General features: G+C 47.0%; 1 protein-coding gene across 1 annotated transcript in view; it reads right to left on the reverse strand.

Moving 5' to 3' along the window:
• The window catches only part of cacng2a (calcium channel, voltage-dependent, gamma subunit 2a), a 67506-nt gene extending 48897 nt beyond the window's left edge, over positions 1 to 18609 (reverse strand). Inside the window, exon 1 of the mRNA XM_040159650.1 lies at positions 18384 to 18609. Coding sequence (XP_040015584.1) covers positions 18384 to 18609 — 226 coding nt within the window. The remainder of the gene's footprint in view (positions 1 to 18383) is intronic.
• Between the last annotated feature and the right edge of the window lie 459 nt (positions 18610 to 19068).

Genomic DNA, 19068 nt, shown 5'->3' on the forward strand with positions numbered 1-19068 from the left:
AACAGGCGAGATAAAGGAGAGGACGGAAGCGATGCTCAGCACGGCAGCAGCCAGACCCGGACTTCTACTGTAAATGCTCGCACACTGAACTTAACACCCAATCGTCTGAACGCAACATTTCACTACATGGCAACCACGTACCGGTAAACTCCCAACCCAAGCCATGTTTCCAAAAGTAAGCTGTCTCAGCCGTTAACTCTCTGCCTCACAGCGGGGTTTCCTTGTTGTCCCTTTAGCGGCCCCCGAACCCCAGTTTCAACGTTCCAGCACTCCCTCCTTACAGTCAGGGCATGCGTGTGCGTTTGGCCCTAAAATCCCCAAATTCGTTTCCTCGTCTCAAGAAATCACCCTTAATACCTTTCTGTAGCCCTGAAAAAGCCCTGCCCTCTGCCCCCCCCCAGCCCCCCACCCCACCCACACCCGCACACCCTCATCTCTTCCCTCGGTCTGCCCGAGGCAGAATGATTAATTTGTGACTATTGATTTCTCTACCCGAGCTGAAAGTATGTGAGGGAGGGAGAGGGTGAGGTAGCGTGAGAGAGGGTCAGAGAAGCAAAGGGGTGAGGGAGGAGATACTTGGAGAAAGGAGAAAGAGAGAGGTGTGTGTGTGTGTGTGTGTGTGTGTGGGGGGGGGTACATCCAGTATTCAGTGTAGTGCTTCTCTGCAGTTCTTTTTTTCTAATCTTTAATGTAGGAAAAAAAAAAAAAAAAGCCAATGGTTGCAGTCTGGATGCGTCAAACCACCTCCCCTCAGTCTCCCTCTCCCCTTCTCTCTCTCTCTCTCTCTCTCTCTCTCGGTGGCGATTGGCAATTCACTGAGTGTCCACATGTCATCTCTTGCCCTGCTGCAGCGGTGAGCAGCGCGGCATGCTGGGAGGGGGAAGGGAGGGGAAAAAATGGGTGGGGGGGGTTAAGGGAAGGCAGAAAGGGTGGGCAGGCACGATGGCTAGATGGATGGAGCCATGTATTCATCCATTTCCCTGTTTCATTACATCTATGTAAATGCTGCTGGGTATTTATGTGTCTGTGTGTGTGTTTGCGTCCATGTGTGTGTGTGTGCGCCCCCCCCCCCAATCCTCCCACTCCTGATATAAGACAAACGTTGCCTTGCACAGTTTTCTCTCCGCCAATTCTTCACTGCCTCTTTCGGTTCCTCCTCCCTGTGTCTTTGTCTTCCGTTAAATCCCCACGTAGCTGCTAACGGAATTTATTTATTATCGGGGGGTGTCGGGTTAGAGGAGACGACAGGCCATGTGATCGGCACTTAATTCTATTGGATAATCATTTTAATTAAGCCTCTATGTTGTTAGCGTTTGCAAAGACGAGCCTGTCTCTCCGCGCGTTTTTGACGGATGACGTTAGGAGAACTAGTGTGACCTACATTTGTGGTTTGAAAATCACACACACATGCACACATGCACACAATATACATTTATATTTAATGAGAGAAATGAAACACGTACAATAGTCAGCAAATGTCCATTTCGTCAAGTGACCTTTCAAGGGGCACATAGACGTGCAACGTGACGGGTGAATCAAAGGGTCAGAGTCCTTCAGATGAACAAGTGCTGGTAAAGAAAAGCCACAACACCCAGGTATCACCAACATTAACATCCAATTACATTATAGCCGACAATCTGGGTACAAGACAAAGACCGGTTATTCTTTTACTGTGGACTATTTGTGCTGAAAAATCTACGGAGAGGATCCGTAAAACAGGATTTTCTGACAGCTGTTGCGTTTTATCAAACCCGCGCCGTATGATTAAAACCGGAAAAGCCGCGAAACCCGCCGACGGGGTCCAGAGAGAAAAGTTGCTGCTAGTCTGCTTCGGCTAAACTTAACCAACACGCAACGACAACTTGTTGCGGATTTGAACCTATCGGGGGCCAGAGCTGACAGCTTATTCTTTGTAAACTAAATAAAGCAAAAAAGTGAATTATTCACAAATATTTCTCTGTTGTTTAAAAGGCTATAACAGGTACAAAGACATCACTGAAAGGCCCTACACACCTATTCAGTTCCAGCTTGGCCCGTTCCCAACTCCAACCTAAGCAGAGGTCTAATCAGCCAGAGCAAGTGAAATCATCCGTGTGGGTGTGCGGGGCCTCTAATGTTATTAGTTACGTCTGCTATGACAGTTAAAATGTCGGATCACCAACCCGTGCAGGTTCTCCACTGTGAGTGCAGGCGACATTCCCAGTCAATGTTTTCCCAGAATTCGCTCATCCACCTTGTCGCCAAGATTTCGGACGAGAAGACTGAAGCCAGTCGCGCGTCTGTACGGCAAATATGAAGCCACGTCCAGCAGCCGGTTAGCTTAGCTTAGCACAAAGACTGGAAATGGGGGGGGCAGGTAGCTCATAACCCTTCATGTAAAACCTCAACTTTTCCGGTTTTGTACCTGTCTAATTCAAATTGTTTAGCCTAGTTGGTTTACTGGGGGGGGTAATTTTTCTGATACCTCCTGCGTGAAACCAAAAGAGCAGCAGGATCACGAAGGCCCCGCTTCCATGGTCCGTATTTCTACTGAAAGTTGAGCTCAAGCAGCAGAGTGAGTTACTACTAAAAAAAACTGTCAGTCCAGCAGCGATTTTGAAAGATTTCAAATGAAACCCAGCCCCGTCTTCAGTTTCTGCTTTTCATCCAATCTCGTTTACTCCTATCGTCCACATGCCCGCGACACGTAACCTGCATTTAGCAAAAGTTAATGAGACTTTGCTGCCAGTTCTCACCATTTTATTGCCTGAATTTAACTCGAAACCGGCGCGGCACCATCGGGGGCAAAAAAACCGATTAGATTTTGCTCCGTGATCGATGCAGACATGCGGTTGGGGAAGGGAACCTCTGTGTGGGCTGTTATGTGCAGTTTATTTCCACACACACACGCTGCCGTCAGTACCACAGCGGTGTGCTCTGACTTTGTGGCCGAGCTGCCCCGGAGCGAGCGGCACGAGGAACACTGTGGGTAAATAAAAGATTCATTTTCACAACTTGTTCATGCAGTCGCCCTAAAGACCGGCGCAGCGTTAGGCCCTCACCGTGATGATGTAACGGCGTGACACATTAAACACACACACACACACACGCACGTTACAGGGGCGATTACGGACACACAACTGTAAGGCTTGGGAAAATGTCACAGCAGCACTGGTGTCACGCTCACTCACATCCACACTGCTGAGAAGAACGACAAAAAAAACAAAAAACATGCATGTGCAGTTCACATCTGCACGACATCTGCACTCATCACCAGGTGAAAACGTGTTTGTTATTCGTGTGTGTGTGTGTGGACTGTGTTTGACGTTCTCTCTGCCCAGAGCTGCCTGTGTGCTTCCTGCTGCGATCACGAGAGACTCCCTGTCCTGGAAAGCGATCTAAGAGAGCGGAGGGAAGCCACGCTGCTCCTCATTAAAAATTCATCCTGTTCCTCACCGCTCTGAGAAATACAGAGACATGAAGGTGAGCGCTCAAACGCAGGCCGGCGCGTGCACGCTCACGGGGTGAAGAGAGGGGGAGGAGAGAAGGAACACGCTCGACTGGAAATGACATCCTCCTCTTCGGCGGACGTGGCAACACCTTATCCTCGCCCACATCAGGGTGAGGCGACGATAGCTTCGTTCTGACAAATTCCCTGATTCACTCTGATCTGCAGATTAGCGCGGCATCGTCCTTTTATACCCCTGCAGAAAAAAAAATCAGCGGCGGCGTCGGCAGCTCGGCCCCGTGCTTTGTCTCTGCGTTCGAGCCTCAGTATGTACTGCCCCATGCCGGCGTGAATAATCGAGTGTCAGCCCTTCCCAGACGCCGGGTTTGCATCATTTCCTGTAGGAAGCCTGATAAGTCATCATCCTTCAGCTCAAGCACCCGAACCTACTCCATCAAGCTGCTCCGGTGAGACATGGGAGTGATGGAACAAACGGCGTCTAAATCAATTAAAGTTATTTTAATTTGCCAAAACTGAAATAGATGTTTGCTGGCGGTCGTTTGAACCTCTTCCCAACACACACCAAAATAAACTAAACCGAAATTTCGGGCTGCTCTTAGACGAACCTCGTCCTCGAACTCATCGCTGTGACACAGCAACCTTTTGCCCCTTGGTCCCCCTTCTTTCCTCTTGTGTCTTGGACCGAGGCGGGTTTCAGCGCCGTCATTTGACAGATACAGTCTCATCACGACTGTTTGTTTTCCCAACAGCGCCATTTGCTGTGACGGTGGGGTCTGCCAGCCCTCTCGACTGCAGTAAATACTCACCCCGTAGTGCAGTAAACATGGCCATCTGAGCGGCGTCACGCTGACAGGCAGCTCCGACGTCCTCCGAGACAGACAGGCTGCCACAAAGGCCGGTTTGGTGCCTCCAGGGCTTCGCTATCAACACGGTTCATAGCCAAAAGGTGTGGCATACGTCTACTGTGTAGAAGTGGGTCATTTATTTTACAGAAAAGGTAAAGGAATAGCTGGATAAATCTAAAATAACTATACATATATAAAGAATTTATAGGGCAAACACTATAGTTTTAACCACTTATGTTTTTTATTATGTGGAGGGGTATTTTTTTCTTTTGTTGAACTGTGGTGTTCCGGTGCAGGAGGCAACAAGAGCTTTTGGATGGATGTGACCGGACATAAAAAAATCCAGGTATTTATGGCAAAAATAGGTTAAATTAAATCAAAAACCTTGAAACACCTCATGTGTGTGACTGAGTTAATGAGACAAAAATAAGACCGAAGAGCTAATACACAGTATATTACCACAGCGTTGACCACGGCTGACGCGCGGCGCGGGCATCTTGGATTTTGAGGTTGGGGCTGGTCAGGTTCTTCCGACTTTCCGAGTCGGAAATCTGACTTCAGGGCGCATTCCGGTTGAAGTCTCCGAGCGGGAACTCCGAAATTCCGACTTCCCAGCTCGAGTGCAACGCACCATAAGATCTTTTATACCAAACGAGCCAAAGGTGGAGGCCACAGGTCAGAACCTTACACAACCCGTTACAGTCTCTGTCCTGCAGTGCGGACTCCTGAATCGGTCCCGGGTTGGATCAGCTGTCTGTCTGAAATCACAGCGCTGTCTGGTTTCTTTGCCTTGTTGCACGGAAAAACAAATTAATCACACTGGATGTCAAATACCAAAGAGATCTGATATCTAACACCAGACAGCTTTGTGCATTTCGAAAACAGATCCACATCTATGCCTTCTCCCTCCCTATGCCTTCCTTACTCTTTTCCCTTTGCGTTCGCCCTGCTCTCACTCCTCCATCTGTCATACTCAGACTCTGTCCTGCTGGCGATGCCTCCAGCCGTCCTCCTCCGTCCTCCACCTGGCCCCGGGGCGGTGACCCGGGGTTCAGCTACAGGAACCCCCGGGCCTCGGTCCAGGCCCGAGACTCCCAGTCTGGAGAGTATCCTTTTTTTGGCTTCTGCGAAGGTCGCGGAGCTGTCGACAGCTCTCCCACCAGGTGCTAAGAGGTAGGAACATCTCTGTCGCCTCTCTTCAGCTCTGTTTGTTTGTTTATTAGGATCTCCATTAACACAACAGCTATTCTTTCTGAGGTGCGCATGAAAATCTATTATCCTGGCAATAAAAATCAACACTAACTTATAACAAGTCACTATGACATTATAAGAACTCGTAACACTCAGTTAGCATTAGCGTTCAGGGTCAGTGCGACCAAATCACAACTTGTCACGCTTCTAGTCTCGTTAGTCACTCAGGCTGTTTTGGTTTTATTGGCTGAGGTTTTAACTGGGGCTGCAGCTAAACAACTATTTTATTACTGATCATTTTCTCCATTATTCGATCAATCATTTGATCACTAGAATATCAGAATACCATCACAAGTTTCCAAAATCCAAGAAAATGTCCTAAGGATGTCTTGTTTTGTCTGACCAGTAGTCCAGAACTAAAAGATATAGTCAGTTTATTATCGTGGAAGACAAAGAAAACCAGGAACCAACCTGGAACCAGTGGGTTTTTGGCATTTTGGCTTAAAAAGTTAAAGATTAAAACCACTTATCATTTCAGCTCTAGTTGTGTAGGACTGGCGGAAGTGATTGTAACAAATACCACACGAGCAATATTTTTTTTCTGTATCAAAATATATCTTGAAATGGGAAATTATATGCAGAGTCGCAATAAAATGTCAATTTAACACCTGTAAATGAAAACTGAAGAGTAGGAGCTTTGTAGAAATTTACATCTGTCGAATTGGATTTCATTAGATTGTACAGGTGTGGCTCATAAAGCGGCCACTGAGTGTAGTCCCAATTAAAACTGCTCTTACAGGTAACTCAGAAAACTGTGCGTTTTGTTATTTTTGGGTGAACTGACCCCTTAGACGAGACGAACAGTGGCGAACACACGAAGAGCTCTGAGAGATTGGATCAGGTAGGAACCCAATCCACACTCATTTCTGTCGTTGTTATTACTATTATTCCTATTATTATTATTGTTATCGTTATCAGAATTAGTATTACTATCAGGAGGCAGTCGTACATTCGGCTGTGGCGAAGCCACCAAAAAGACTCTGACTCTGCCCCCCCCCCCAGGACCGAGATGATGCAGTGTGTTTGGGCTGCGTTCTGACACAAAGCAAATACGGTGTAATAGATTGCGAATGAGCAGCGCCACGGACACCGCCAATTAATCAAAAGGCAGATTGCCGTACTTTTTCCTTGCCATTGAAATTAAAAAAAAAAAAGAAAAAAAAAAAGGAGTGAATCGCACCTCCTTAAAATGAATGGATTGTATCTGCAGTTAATTATCATTTACTACAGGGTCTCTTTGGGATATTTTCACAGCTTAAGGATACGGCCGGCGAAGCGGAACGGAGAGGGGCTCTGCAGCGATGGAATCGAGAAATTGGCCTGCTGGTAATTACACTTTCACTGTAAGAGGATCAATTCTACGAAATCAGAGTGCAATCTCACCAAAAATCGAGCGGGTACTCAAGCCGCTTCGACGTGGAAACTTTACATTTTGGAGCGGGCGACATTTGTGTGTCAGACCACGGTTGTGGAGTCGGTTTGGGCTGGATACCAACGCGCGTTTTCAACTATGTTTGCTCTTGACCTCCGACCTCTGAGAACTGCAAAGGCTTGAAAAGCTCAGTCAGCTTTTATCTGGTGTATTTTTGGTTACTGAAGTCAATGGGAAATTAAAAATTACCTATAGAGCTGCGTCTAAAGCTTTTTTTCAGTCTGTCGGCTGTTTTCTCGATGAATCGATGAATCATTTTGTCTATAAAATGTCTGAAAATAGAGAAGAAAGCCTGTCAACAATCAACCAATTGTTCCAGCTCTTTATACCTATATCCCTCTATATATTTTGTACCTCTGAGCATATGCAAAGATTTCAGCCAATAACAAACTCATAGATTCACCACCAGTCTCCCATTTACATCTCGCATGGTTAAAACCTGTAACTTTACACCATGCGCCATCCAAAAAATAGCAGTTTTTTTTTTGGGGCTGGTTTTTCAAAAATTTTATGCTTTTTTTTTCTTTTTAACACGGGGGGTGGCAGAATTTACTCAACTCAAAACCACCCAAAAAAAAACAAAAAAAAAAAAAAAAAAGGGAACAAGTGTATTTTCCGAGCTTTTGAACCATTCACTGACGTATGAAACAGCCTGGGACATTTGTAGCTTGCTTCTTAAATGTTCATAGAAACCTTTCTAACCACTCTGCAGCATTAGTCGTCTTCTCAGTCTGTCTTCATCAAGTTTTTTGCTCCAAAAAATCACAGTTTTTATGACAAAATACGCCAAAACCCGGCTGAATACCCAGCTCGAATTTGGCCATTGTTTTCATTTGTCACTTGGAGCCATGCTTACCGGCACCGGCGGCGACAGAGCCACCTTGCCAGGTGACAGAAGTTCATTGTTTGACATGAAAAACCCCTAAGTTTCTGGTGGAAACGTTCCTTCGAGCTTCTACCTGCGTTTTAACGGCATTTCCTGTGCCGAGAATCCGGTTTCAAATGGAAATGTGTGGCGTTGCAGGAGCAGGACTGCATGAAGGCGCTCGTGCTAGCGGGCAGTTGGCAGTCCTCGCCCGCTGTGTCACGCTGTGGTCAGTTGTGGAGCCACGCAGTGTGCTTACACAAAGACTAGTCACTGGGTATGTTTTGTATTGATTTGTTCCCTGGTCATGTAGGATAAAGATAGACCCCACCCAACAGGACCAACAGCGGCTAAAAATACCACTAGAGCCACAAACACACACACACACACACACACTCGTACGTACATGCAGTCCTGCTGCCTGTGATGATGACGATATGTCGGGGGTCAGAGGGGATAATTATTATGTAGTAACTGAAGCACTGCTCGTCTTTGACGCATGTCCCATCATGTCCCATACTTGTTCTTTTTTTTTTTTGCTAATTTATGGACAATGCTCTTACTCTCTGGACTGTTGGTGGTGGTGGTGGTGGTGGGGGGGGTGATAGCAGAGCGGGCGACAGCATTTATGAGAGAGTGCCACCGAAGTTTACAGCCCCTCTCCCATCGATCAAAGCCATCTGAGCCATTAATCATACGCTAAACCAATTATCGGGCCATCACACCCCTCCACTGTCCATCTCATCTCGGAGACTCCGTCAGGTCGGCCGAATGCTGCCACCAAGACGTGACTATTAATATACAAGGGGGGAATCATAACGGTGTCTCTCCAAGTGTGAACTTTAAACCGCCACTGTCGCCTCAAGTTTGATATAATTCACGATGTAATGTTTGTCTAATTTGAAGGGATCAGATCCCGCGGTTCTGTCCAGTGCTAATTCTGATGTCTAACGCATTTGGGTGTTTCCGTGTTCAGCAACCCGGCTTTTTCTGGCCTTGCGAGGAGCTGGCGATGCAATACCCACACAATTTTTTTTAAGAAAATTGTCATAAAAGCTGATTAACGTGACGTCTAATGTAACTTATTCTTAGATAATTCAGATCAGCGCGATCAGAACAGGATCCACATTGTACTCATTTTCAAAACGATGACGAGAGGTGGCGGTGGCTGCGGTGCAATGTTTCGCCCGCCTGGTATTTCATCTGCACTGACCCGTTGTGGCGGGAGAGCTTTGACCAGATTCAGACAGCCTCTTGATCACGAGCAAAATGTCCGAATGCAGTTCTCAACCGACAGCAGCTCTTGAAAACCGTGGAAGTTTCACGCACGACAGCTAGTCTGTACCGCGGTAATCTCAAGGATTAAAGTCCCTTTCCTAACTTTGCTGTTTCGACATGTGATTTACAGTGTTGTTGGACGTAGGGGGGACTTGCACAAAACAGGTTAAAAAGGAACGGTCCAAACTGAAGCAACATTTTGGCCTATTTTGTCCATGGCCCCAAAGGTTGAGCTTGCTTTTCGCAGCGCAGGTAGTGGCTGTCTGATCGTCGGGGTTCGCCGTGTTCCCTCATGTGCCAGAGTCGGACATTGGACTCACGGCTCGTTAGCCCGTGGATTTTACTCCTGCTTCCTGCTGCCTGTGGACCATTAGTCCCTGTCGGTGTCTCTCGTTGTTAGTAATTGTTCTGCATTTTGATTCAAATACTTTGATCGTCTCCAGGTTATTTTATTTTTTTAAATTTCTGCCACTGATAGAACATACACACGAGTTGGTTGAGTTTTGTTTAACTGTTAAAATACACGCGTAGCATCAACACAACTATCGCAGTAACGTAACTTTATGTTTTTAGTAAGCAAAAACATGTCATGATTTCATAAGTTATCATCTTTATGTAGCCCGCAGCTTAATATTTTGGGAGGATAGTGTTGCGTATAGTTTTACTTCCACACGATACCAGCGTATGGTGTCGGTGCGTCCTGCACGGTTGTGGCCCAGGAGGTGCGAAACATCCAAAACTCGAAATGCTCGATGCATTTAGAGATCCGTTGTGTACAAAGGGAAAAGAATCGCTCGAACATCCTGACGCTAGAAGAACTGCACAAGCAAAGATGCCTCTCTCTCTCTTTTTGCCAACATCCTTGAGGACGCGGTTTTCGCCTCTGAATAAACTTTATTGGAACCGTCGCTGGAAAACAAAGCCGTCCGGGGATTCTGAGCCTACGTTCGGTCTGAGCTTCACACTGTGGCTGGTCGACTGATCCGAACGGTGTGGGCACAAAAGTCGCCGGTTCTGGCCGTGGAAAGGCCGATTGTGATGTTTGATGTGCAGGATTAATAAAAATGCACAAACTTCGCCCAGATTAATTTGCTTTGCCGCAGCAGCGCTGGTTTCAAACCTACATAACAGACCCGAGGCTGCACTCAAACACAATCAATAAACTCTACCCTGATATCCTGTTACCAGAGTGTGTTTGCTGTAACTATAGAATTATAACAAATGGCAGCCTCAACAGTAACACAACCTGAGGCCACAGCCCCTGCACAGTTCTTAGACTGTCTCTGGCTTCAGCCTAATCCGGTTATGTCTGGCCTGTAATTCGGCCCTTGTGGTCAATAGAGAGGGCAAGGTGGAGACCAATAAAACAGCCGCGTTCGGCAGTGGCCGTCTGCAGTCTCAGCGGAGCTCCGGCGGAAGGCGGGCGAGGGCGAAATGAATCCCATCCATCGCCGGCCGCGCGGCAGAGTGACAGCGCAGGGCGCCGGAGCTCAGTCACTTTACACGGGCCGTTATCAGACGAGGGGCGAGGCAGCCTCGGTTCCCGCCTCAACAAGTGGACCCGAGTCGCACTTTTCCATCCACGCCGCTCTCAGCCTGTGTCGACCTGTAATCTGGCCCAGGCAGCTGGATGTACAGTGGATCGGTGTCATAATACAGTGTAATGCCGCTCTAGAGCCGGAACATTAGCCTGGGTGGGCATACTACAGCTGGGTAATCCTTATCTGATTGGACTATGAGACTAATCCCGCTCTTCTCTTCCTGCTCTGCTCTGCTATCTGCTTTTATCTCATCCTGCCTCTCTGCTACAGGGAGGACACGCTCACAAACATCCCCATTCAGACATGTTTAAGTACACACAATCACATATGTACACACGCACACGCGCACACACACACACACAAAACGTACTCCCACGCGTGTTTTCAGATGCATGAATGTACACTACATCGATACTCCCACGCGCTTATACATAAAATCATGAGGCAGGACGCGTGAACTGTGATCTGCTGTGATTGACAAGAGCTGTGGGAGGCCACACTGAAGCGGAAGCCATTTTAGGTTAAAAAAAAAAACAAAAAAGAAAAGAAAAAGGAAAGTACATCTTTCTTAATGATCTCTGTTGGGTGTTAGAACACACTTGAAAGAAAGACTTGCCGTGGTTACAACAAGAAAACCAAAATGGAAAACCACAGTGTAAAAGAGCGAGAAGCAAATAAGTGTTTTGTGGACTTGAAACAGAGCAAGCGTTCTTCATCTGTTCTTGATGTTTTTTTCTTAAGGTCATAATTATTTTAGTTGTGGGTGCCTTCAAAGTCCCTGATTAGATTTGGGAGTTTTACCGAAACACACATTTCTCTGAACAGCGTCCTCTTCCAGGCACAACATCAGCCGAGAGAAGCTCTGGGCTGATAAAAATGCAGATCTGCTCATCCATGTTGCCTGTGTTATCGTGCACTCGGAGAAAAGAGAAGCTTGACGGGCCGAAAGCGAGCGCCCCAGGGGGTTCTCTCTGCCCCGAGTTTTACCTGTCCGGCTACATGTAGGCAACCCTTAAGCATCTCATTTGTTTGGCGCTTATTGGGGCTTATACTACCTCATCACTCGTCATGTTTTCTTTAATCCTTTCATTTGTATAATTATGAATATACTCCTCACACGAGAAAAGACTGTAATATTGACGAATGAGTGCGAAAAGCACAGTGACCGGTTTGATCATAAAACTGTCGATTAAAATATCCTAGCGCCGAGACGAGTAATCAATCGGTCACCCGACCGATTATTTCACTTATTGACTCATTTTCAGGGACAGTGCGCGTTGTGTCATCCTTGTTCAGACGAAACAAAACATGCGATCTGAAGACTTCAGGAAACTGTGACGGGCATTTTTCACAAGTTTCAGACTTGTTTTATAGACAACACGACGTGAATGACGTAAACAGCAGATTAATAATGAAAATAATCAAAACTTGCAGTTTGTGCAAATTAGATATTGTGCACTGTGGACGTGCAGGAAATTTTCTTGCACATATTGTAGTTTAGCTCTTCGTGAAGGGAAGAGAACAAGACCAGAGGGAATCACGGACCTTAACAGACGCAACAGGTAATAAGAGGCAAGACATCAGACATCGTGGAGGCCGTCCTTCATCCCACACCTCCTCCCCGACTCGGACGCTCTCGTCATATGACCACGGCGGAGCCTGAAGGCGGCGCTGTAATCGAGACGAATGCCTCAGACGAGCGGCAAACGCAGCGCGGTACACCTGGCTGAGAGCGCGAGCGGGGAAAGGAGGGGTGGGGGCGCACAGATGTCCCAGATAGGATGGAGGAGCGGCGGGCCTGCAGGGGCCAATTCATCAGCAACACGCGTGTTTACCGTGTGCATGTCTCGGCAGCCGGATCTGTCTGCGTCTGTGTCTGTGGTACCGCAGTCGTTCAACGTTTAATACCGTTTCAAGACTTTAGGGCTGAACCGCGCAGGGAAGCAATAGGTGCAGATTTCCCTTCCAAGGCCGCCTGGCGCGTCGCGATCAAAATCCCATCTCCACCTGAACTGGCGGACAGAACTGATACTACGAAGCAAAATCTGGAGGGAAACCAACACAGATGTCATCAGAACCTCGACATCGAGATGCTATATTTGCTACAGCTTTGATCCAAAGCTGTAACGAATGAGTGTTTTCATTATCGATTAGTCTGCCGAGTGTTTTCTAGAGTTATCGTTTGCTCTATAAAATGTCAGAAAATTGTTGAAATATTTTCATCGAAATTTCCCAGACCCTAAGGTGACACTTTCAAATGTCTCGTTTTTTTCTGACCAACAGTCCTATAACCAAAGAAATTCGGTTTACGGTGAAATAAAACAGAAAAAAAGCAGCAAACCTTCATAATGGAGAAGCCGGAACCAGAAAATGCTCGGATATAATCGACTACTTGCTGCAGCTTTATTGTGATCCTTGAGATGACGCAACTGGACGATGAGAATCCTCATGAGCTCCAATTAAAAATCATCAGATGACAAATGACTTAAAGACAATGTCAGACAATTAATCAGCAACTATTTTGGTAATGGATAACTTATCCAAATCATATTGGGCAACAATGCCCAAAGTAGTCGCCTACTGGGTTCTGTTCTCTAATCTTCTTTGTCCTCTTTGACATTAAACTAAATATCTTTGGGTTTCGGACAGTTGGTCGGACAAGACAAGACGTTTAAATATGTTGTCTTAGGCTTTGGGAAATTGTGATGGACATCTTTCACCAAACGATGAATAAATGAATCGAGAACCTCATCTGCGGATTAACTGATAATGAAAATAATTATCAGTTGCATCAGTCCACTGCAGTTACACAATCCTTTCCGTCTCCAGGAGCGAGATTGTTGTGTTCCTCTGGTCGAGGGGTTCGCAGCACCCAGCGTGAGTATTCCCGTTTTTGCCTTTTCGCAGGTTCTCCTCTCCGGCAGCTGGTTGCACAAACGCAAGCCGCCACCCACCCGTGTCCACTCCGCGAGCAGGACGTGTGGGCCTCCGCTGCCAAAAATGAAAACAAGACACCGTGTCTGGGTTCTCCGCCACGAAAAAGGGCGGCGCGACCGCCGCTTCGACCCTTTGCCGCCTCGGTCGCTGCCTGATCACCAGTGAGGCTTCACGCAAGCGGAGCCGGGGGAAGGATGACTCCTAGTCATCTTGGCACTTTGAATTAATTGAGCTGAGCTGCAAACCGAGGCCTAATTACCATCTGAAATGTTAAACTTGATATCACTCCTCCTGACTCCTCTCTGCTGAAACAAGGCTGGGTTTTTTGCAGCGGGCAGACTGCTTATCGCTGCATCCGCTCTGTACGTTTAGGTTTTTTCAATTTCCCCCCCCTGATTTTTTGGTTTCAAATGTGCAAACTACCTCTAATTAAATGTACTTGCTTTATAAGACCCAATTTCCTGAGCAGGAACTCATTTGAATTAGTATTTTAATGAATCTGACCCCGGTAAGTAAACGGAGTTTTTTTTCCCCACTCCCTCGCCTCTTCTGCGCTGGGGATCATTCATGAATCTCAAATGACAAATCTGGATTTCATTCAAAGGAACAGGCTCAGTGTGCTGATACAAAAGCCACGCACGCACACACGCACGTGGACACACACACACACACACACACACACACACACACACACACACAGTAAGCCGGGAGTGTGATGTTTTGATCTCGTCTTGACACTGTGCTGTTTTGTTTGCCAATTAAATAATGGCCTGGCAGGGGTAAAGGCCACTCACTGTCACAATTACGCTCCAGCTGTGATTAATCCTATGTGCACTAATGTAATGGTCGCAGGGACAGTTTATACACCAGAGCACCGCGTCAGCATTCAGTGTTATCTCCTGTGCCGATCCAGGGAAGGTCGACTGAGCTCTTTTCAAGCACACTCACACCAGGAGTAGCCACAGTTTACTGCTGTTGACACCTGAGCAGCTTCTCGGGAACAGCCGAGGTGTAAAGAAACGCTGTGAACGGAGGCAGAGCTAAAAAGACAAGAAAAGCAGCGCCAACGGGATATTTGAAATTCAGTATTAATACTTAAATTAAACCCTTTTTTTCCTCTACACCGTAGTTTGCCTGGAAAGAACACTTCTCTCTTCTCTCTGACCCGGATGCCCCGAAGCTTTGAACGTCGCCACTGTAACCAACGTCCAGCTCAGTATTCGAACGCTGCGTTTTTTTATTTTTAGTATTACATATTCATTACCACAAAAATCCCAAATAGCCCGTGAAATAAGAAATAGGAACCCGACATCTTTCCCTAGGCATCAACGTTAAATATTATTATTTATTCTCAGATGAGAAAATTTAATCTTTTTTTAATAGTTTTGTGCATCGGTCACAGGTCACATTTAACGTTACCAGCACTGACACCGGGACAGTGACACGTGACCACACGACAGGCTTACAAGTCACAACTGCCCTGGCAAGATGTCGAAAGAAGTCGAAAGAAGTCGAAAAGACGACCCCCCTCCACCAGAAATTCGGGTGCCAGATTTGCCAGAGGGAACTGGCAGATCACAGACCTACGACGAGTTTGGAAAATCCCCTGAAAACTGCAAGGAACAGCTGAGCCGTCGCTGATGTTACTGCGACCTGCGTTTTGACAAAGTATAAGGTTGAAGTCCAATTTTTGTCCTCCTTGTCTCTTCCTGTCCCCTCGCCCGAGATTACGTAAAAAAAAAAAAAAAACATGACAAGATTACAGAATACAATCTATTTCCAAGTATTGAACCAGTGGTCCCCAACCACTTTGGATCGTGACCTCCTCCCATAAAATCAGTCTCTGGTCCGGGTTCCTCGTCACGTTTCAAATGTCAGTTCCACCAAACAGACATTTCTGAACTCTAGTCTTCTCACATGGTTTCATTTAAATAATTGTTGGAAACCAAAAGTTGCCAAAATCATCGCATTTTTCACTAAAATTCCCAAAAAATATCCCTACAGATTTTTGAAGCTGGACTTTGTTTTTTCTTCTTTCCTCTCCAATTAATCATCTCACGACCCCTTAGATTTATCCCTTCACCCCTTTAGAGGGACCGGTCCCACTGCTTGGGAGACCACTGGACTAAACTCCATAACTGTGGCTAAAATAGTTCAAATTAGTAAAGAGCAGTAAAATGCTGCTTACAACCTAATAATATACCGTATCAGTCACACCGCAGGACAAGAACTTTTGCTTTTGATGCTGGAAGAACGTTTTTCTGATAATAATTCTGTATTTTCAATTAAGATTTTGAACGGAAGGACTTTTACTTGTAACAGAGTATTTTTACACTGTTGTACTGGCACTTTTATTTAAGTAAAGGGTCTGAGCACTCGTTCCACCACTGGCCTCAACCATCAGGAGCAATTCTGGGTTCAGCGTGTCGCTCAAAGGACACTTCAACATGTGGTCGGGACGAGTCGGGGATCAAACCACCACCCCCTTGCTATTAACGGACAACCTGCTCTGCCTCTGCTGACCCACAGCCGCTCCGTCGATCGAGCCGCACTCTTCAAACACGTCAGGGTTTGAACACAAAGAGGCCTCAAAGAACCCGAACATGTCCTGAATGCATCACAGAACTGATCTAAGAATCGGTAAACAAGACTCAGAGTCGGACTCAGTACTCAGGAGCTTATTTCTCTGTTGGTTCATCACCACAATCGGTCCCTTTCTCACCGTTTCCCCACTTTGCTCTTTGCTCTGTTGTTATTGTAAAAACATTGCTGCTTTAAACTGGACTTGTTACTTCAAACCACTTACTAAGCTTTGAACAGAAGCTGCTCAGAGTCCGGCTGCTCATCACAGGAGCCGGAAGAGCATGAAGTCAGGCACCGTGGCCCCTCGGGATCTCACAGCCAAGAAGAGGAGCAGATTTTTGATGCTGTGCGCCCTCACGAGGTGCCTCGCTCCCAGGTCAGCGCCCCCGTGCCTCCGCCGGGGCAGGACAGGAGGCACGCCGCCTCCGTCTGACGGGGCAGACTCTGGGGGCCGTCTCGAAAAACCTGCGCACGCGCTCAGGACGCGGGGCGGCTTGACATCCCAGAGCGCGCGGGGCCCAGGCAGGTCAAAGGTCACATGACAAGCAGCCCTGCCACCATGAAGGCTGTCGGGCAGGTCAGAGAGAAGTGGCTGCGTCTGCTGCCATGACTTCGACCTGTCCAGCCTGCTGGCCCAGTGTCATAGCCTTTGGCTTGTTTCTACTTTCCTATTCCTTTCATTATCTTGTGACCCCTCAGGGTTACGTTACAACTCCTGGGGGGGTGGGGTCCCCAAAATAGAAAACTGCATCACCCTGGCCACAGAAGCCTGCGGAGTCACCCTAAAAGACCTGTATTAGTCTAGATTGACCTGAAAAGTTTCATCATTTAAGGTCTGTATCCAACTTATCTTTCTCCCTGTGAGCTCTTACAACGAAGCAAAGTCTCTTTGCTGCAACCTCATCACAGGTTGAAGGTGTCATTTGATCAAATAAGTGATTTTTCTTCCTACCATTGTTTCGTTAGAGACTGGAGGACGTAAAAGTATCCATTATTTCACAAGAAAAGACCAAAAACCGTGTTAGCAGAATTTGGATTTTTCCTATTATCTATCCCCTTTAATAATCTTGTGACCCTTCAGATTTATCTTGCAGCTCCTTGAGGAGGGTCCCATCTCAGAGCTGAAAACCCCAGGTGCAAAGTTTGGACTTCACGGTCTATATCTAAGGCTCGTGGGCTTTTGCGACCCAGGGTCCAGCAGCAGCAAGCTCGTCACAAGTTGCGTGTGTCGTTTCATCTCAAAAAACTGACTTGTCTGTCTCAGATTGTTTCACCCGGGTAGTTTTTCAACGCGAAGACTTAAAACTGACCGATATTCCACAAGCGACGAAGCAGAACTTGGGGAAAAGCTGGAACATAAACACACAGAATTTCGATTTTTCTTCACTCCTTCCCTTTAAATAAGCTTCTGTCCCCTCAGATTTATCCTGCCACCCTTTAAGGGGCGTCCCAAAACAGAAACCTGCTTCACCCTGACCGCAGATGCTGAAGACCCTAAAAGAACTGTCTTGGTATGGATCTATGTCCAACCTTCCAGGCCTTGTGAGCCCTGATAATGAAGCAGAGTCTTTTTTTTTTTTTCTTTCTGCTACAACCTCGTCACAAGTTGCATGTTTCATGTCAGCAGAAAAGTGTTTGGTTTTTTTTGCTTTTATCAGATAGTTTCATTAGTATTCCGCAAGAAAAGAGCCGTTGAAGTTGAAGAAAAGTTGAAGCGATAAATATGAATTTCTGCAGCAGAATGAGGACTTTCCGTCTTTTCTGACCCGCTAGTAGACAGATGGACGGACATTTTATTAATCCAGAAGAAAGGAAGTAAAAGCACTAATCTGGTGACACCTCAGATTTGTCCTACAAACCGTTTGAGGGGGCCACGCCGAAACAGAAAACCATGTGCTTCTGGAAAATTTAGGAGAGTAAACTGCAGTCAGATTTGGTCCTTACTTCGGCCCTGAAGCACCTGTTTTCCTGTCCTACTCTGCTGTGCATTTCGTGTGAGGCGAACAGGGGCACTCAGGAGCACCCACGGAGGACGACGAAGCGGAGAAGGCCTTGAAATTCAGCGAGAAAACGTGTGCTGTGGTCTGCCAGGTCTGACAGCTCCCAAAACCCACAGATGAGACCGTGTTGGTGGAGTCTGTTGAGCACCAGAGCAGCAGAGAGAGAGAGAGAGAGAGAGAGAGAGAGCGACTTTCCCTCTTACCTTCCAAGCAGCACGTCCTCCACAGGCCCGAGTGGGTCATCACCTCCTCGTTCTTCTTGCTGGTCTCGTTCTCGCTGATGGACTTGGTCTTGCAGACGCCGCGGGAGTACAGCCAGTAGTCCGTGCCGACCGCGATGGTCATGAGGCTGAAGGCCGCGAAGGCTCCCACCGTGGTCAGCAGCATCTGGACTCCGCGGTCGAACAGACCCATGTTTCCGCATTCCATGAAAGGGGGACCCCCTTTCCTCTTGATGTACAGGAAGTAAATATTTGAAAATTTGCGGGACCAAACCAAACCGAAAAAACGGGATATACTCGAGCGGAAGGAGAGGGAGGAAGGAGGAGGAGGACGCCGCCGCCGCCGCTTGAATATCCAAATGCACCGTGGCAGTATCACACCCAGGACGGTCCCGTTCGTTTAGCCCTTGCGCCATGTAACAGGAAGAAAAATAAATTCTGATGAACGTTGCAATCCTCCTGTTTTTTTTTTTTTCCCTCCTCCTCCTCCTCCTCCTCCTCCTCCTCCCCCTCTTCCTCTTCCTCTTCTTCCTCGGCTCCTCTCTCTCCTTCGCGCTCTCCGGCTGCAGGTTTGGCCGCTGTGCAGGAAGGAGAAGGAGAAGAAGAAGAACAAGAAAAGATATTACACAACCAGGACTTGCACAGATCCACAGACAGACAGAGCTGG

Source organism: Xiphias gladius, chromosome 3 (genome assembly GCF_016859285.1).
Source record: "Xiphias gladius isolate SHS-SW01 ecotype Sanya breed wild chromosome 3, ASM1685928v1, whole genome shotgun sequence".
Taxonomy (NCBI): domain Eukaryota; kingdom Metazoa; phylum Chordata; class Actinopteri; order Istiophoriformes; family Xiphiidae; genus Xiphias; species Xiphias gladius.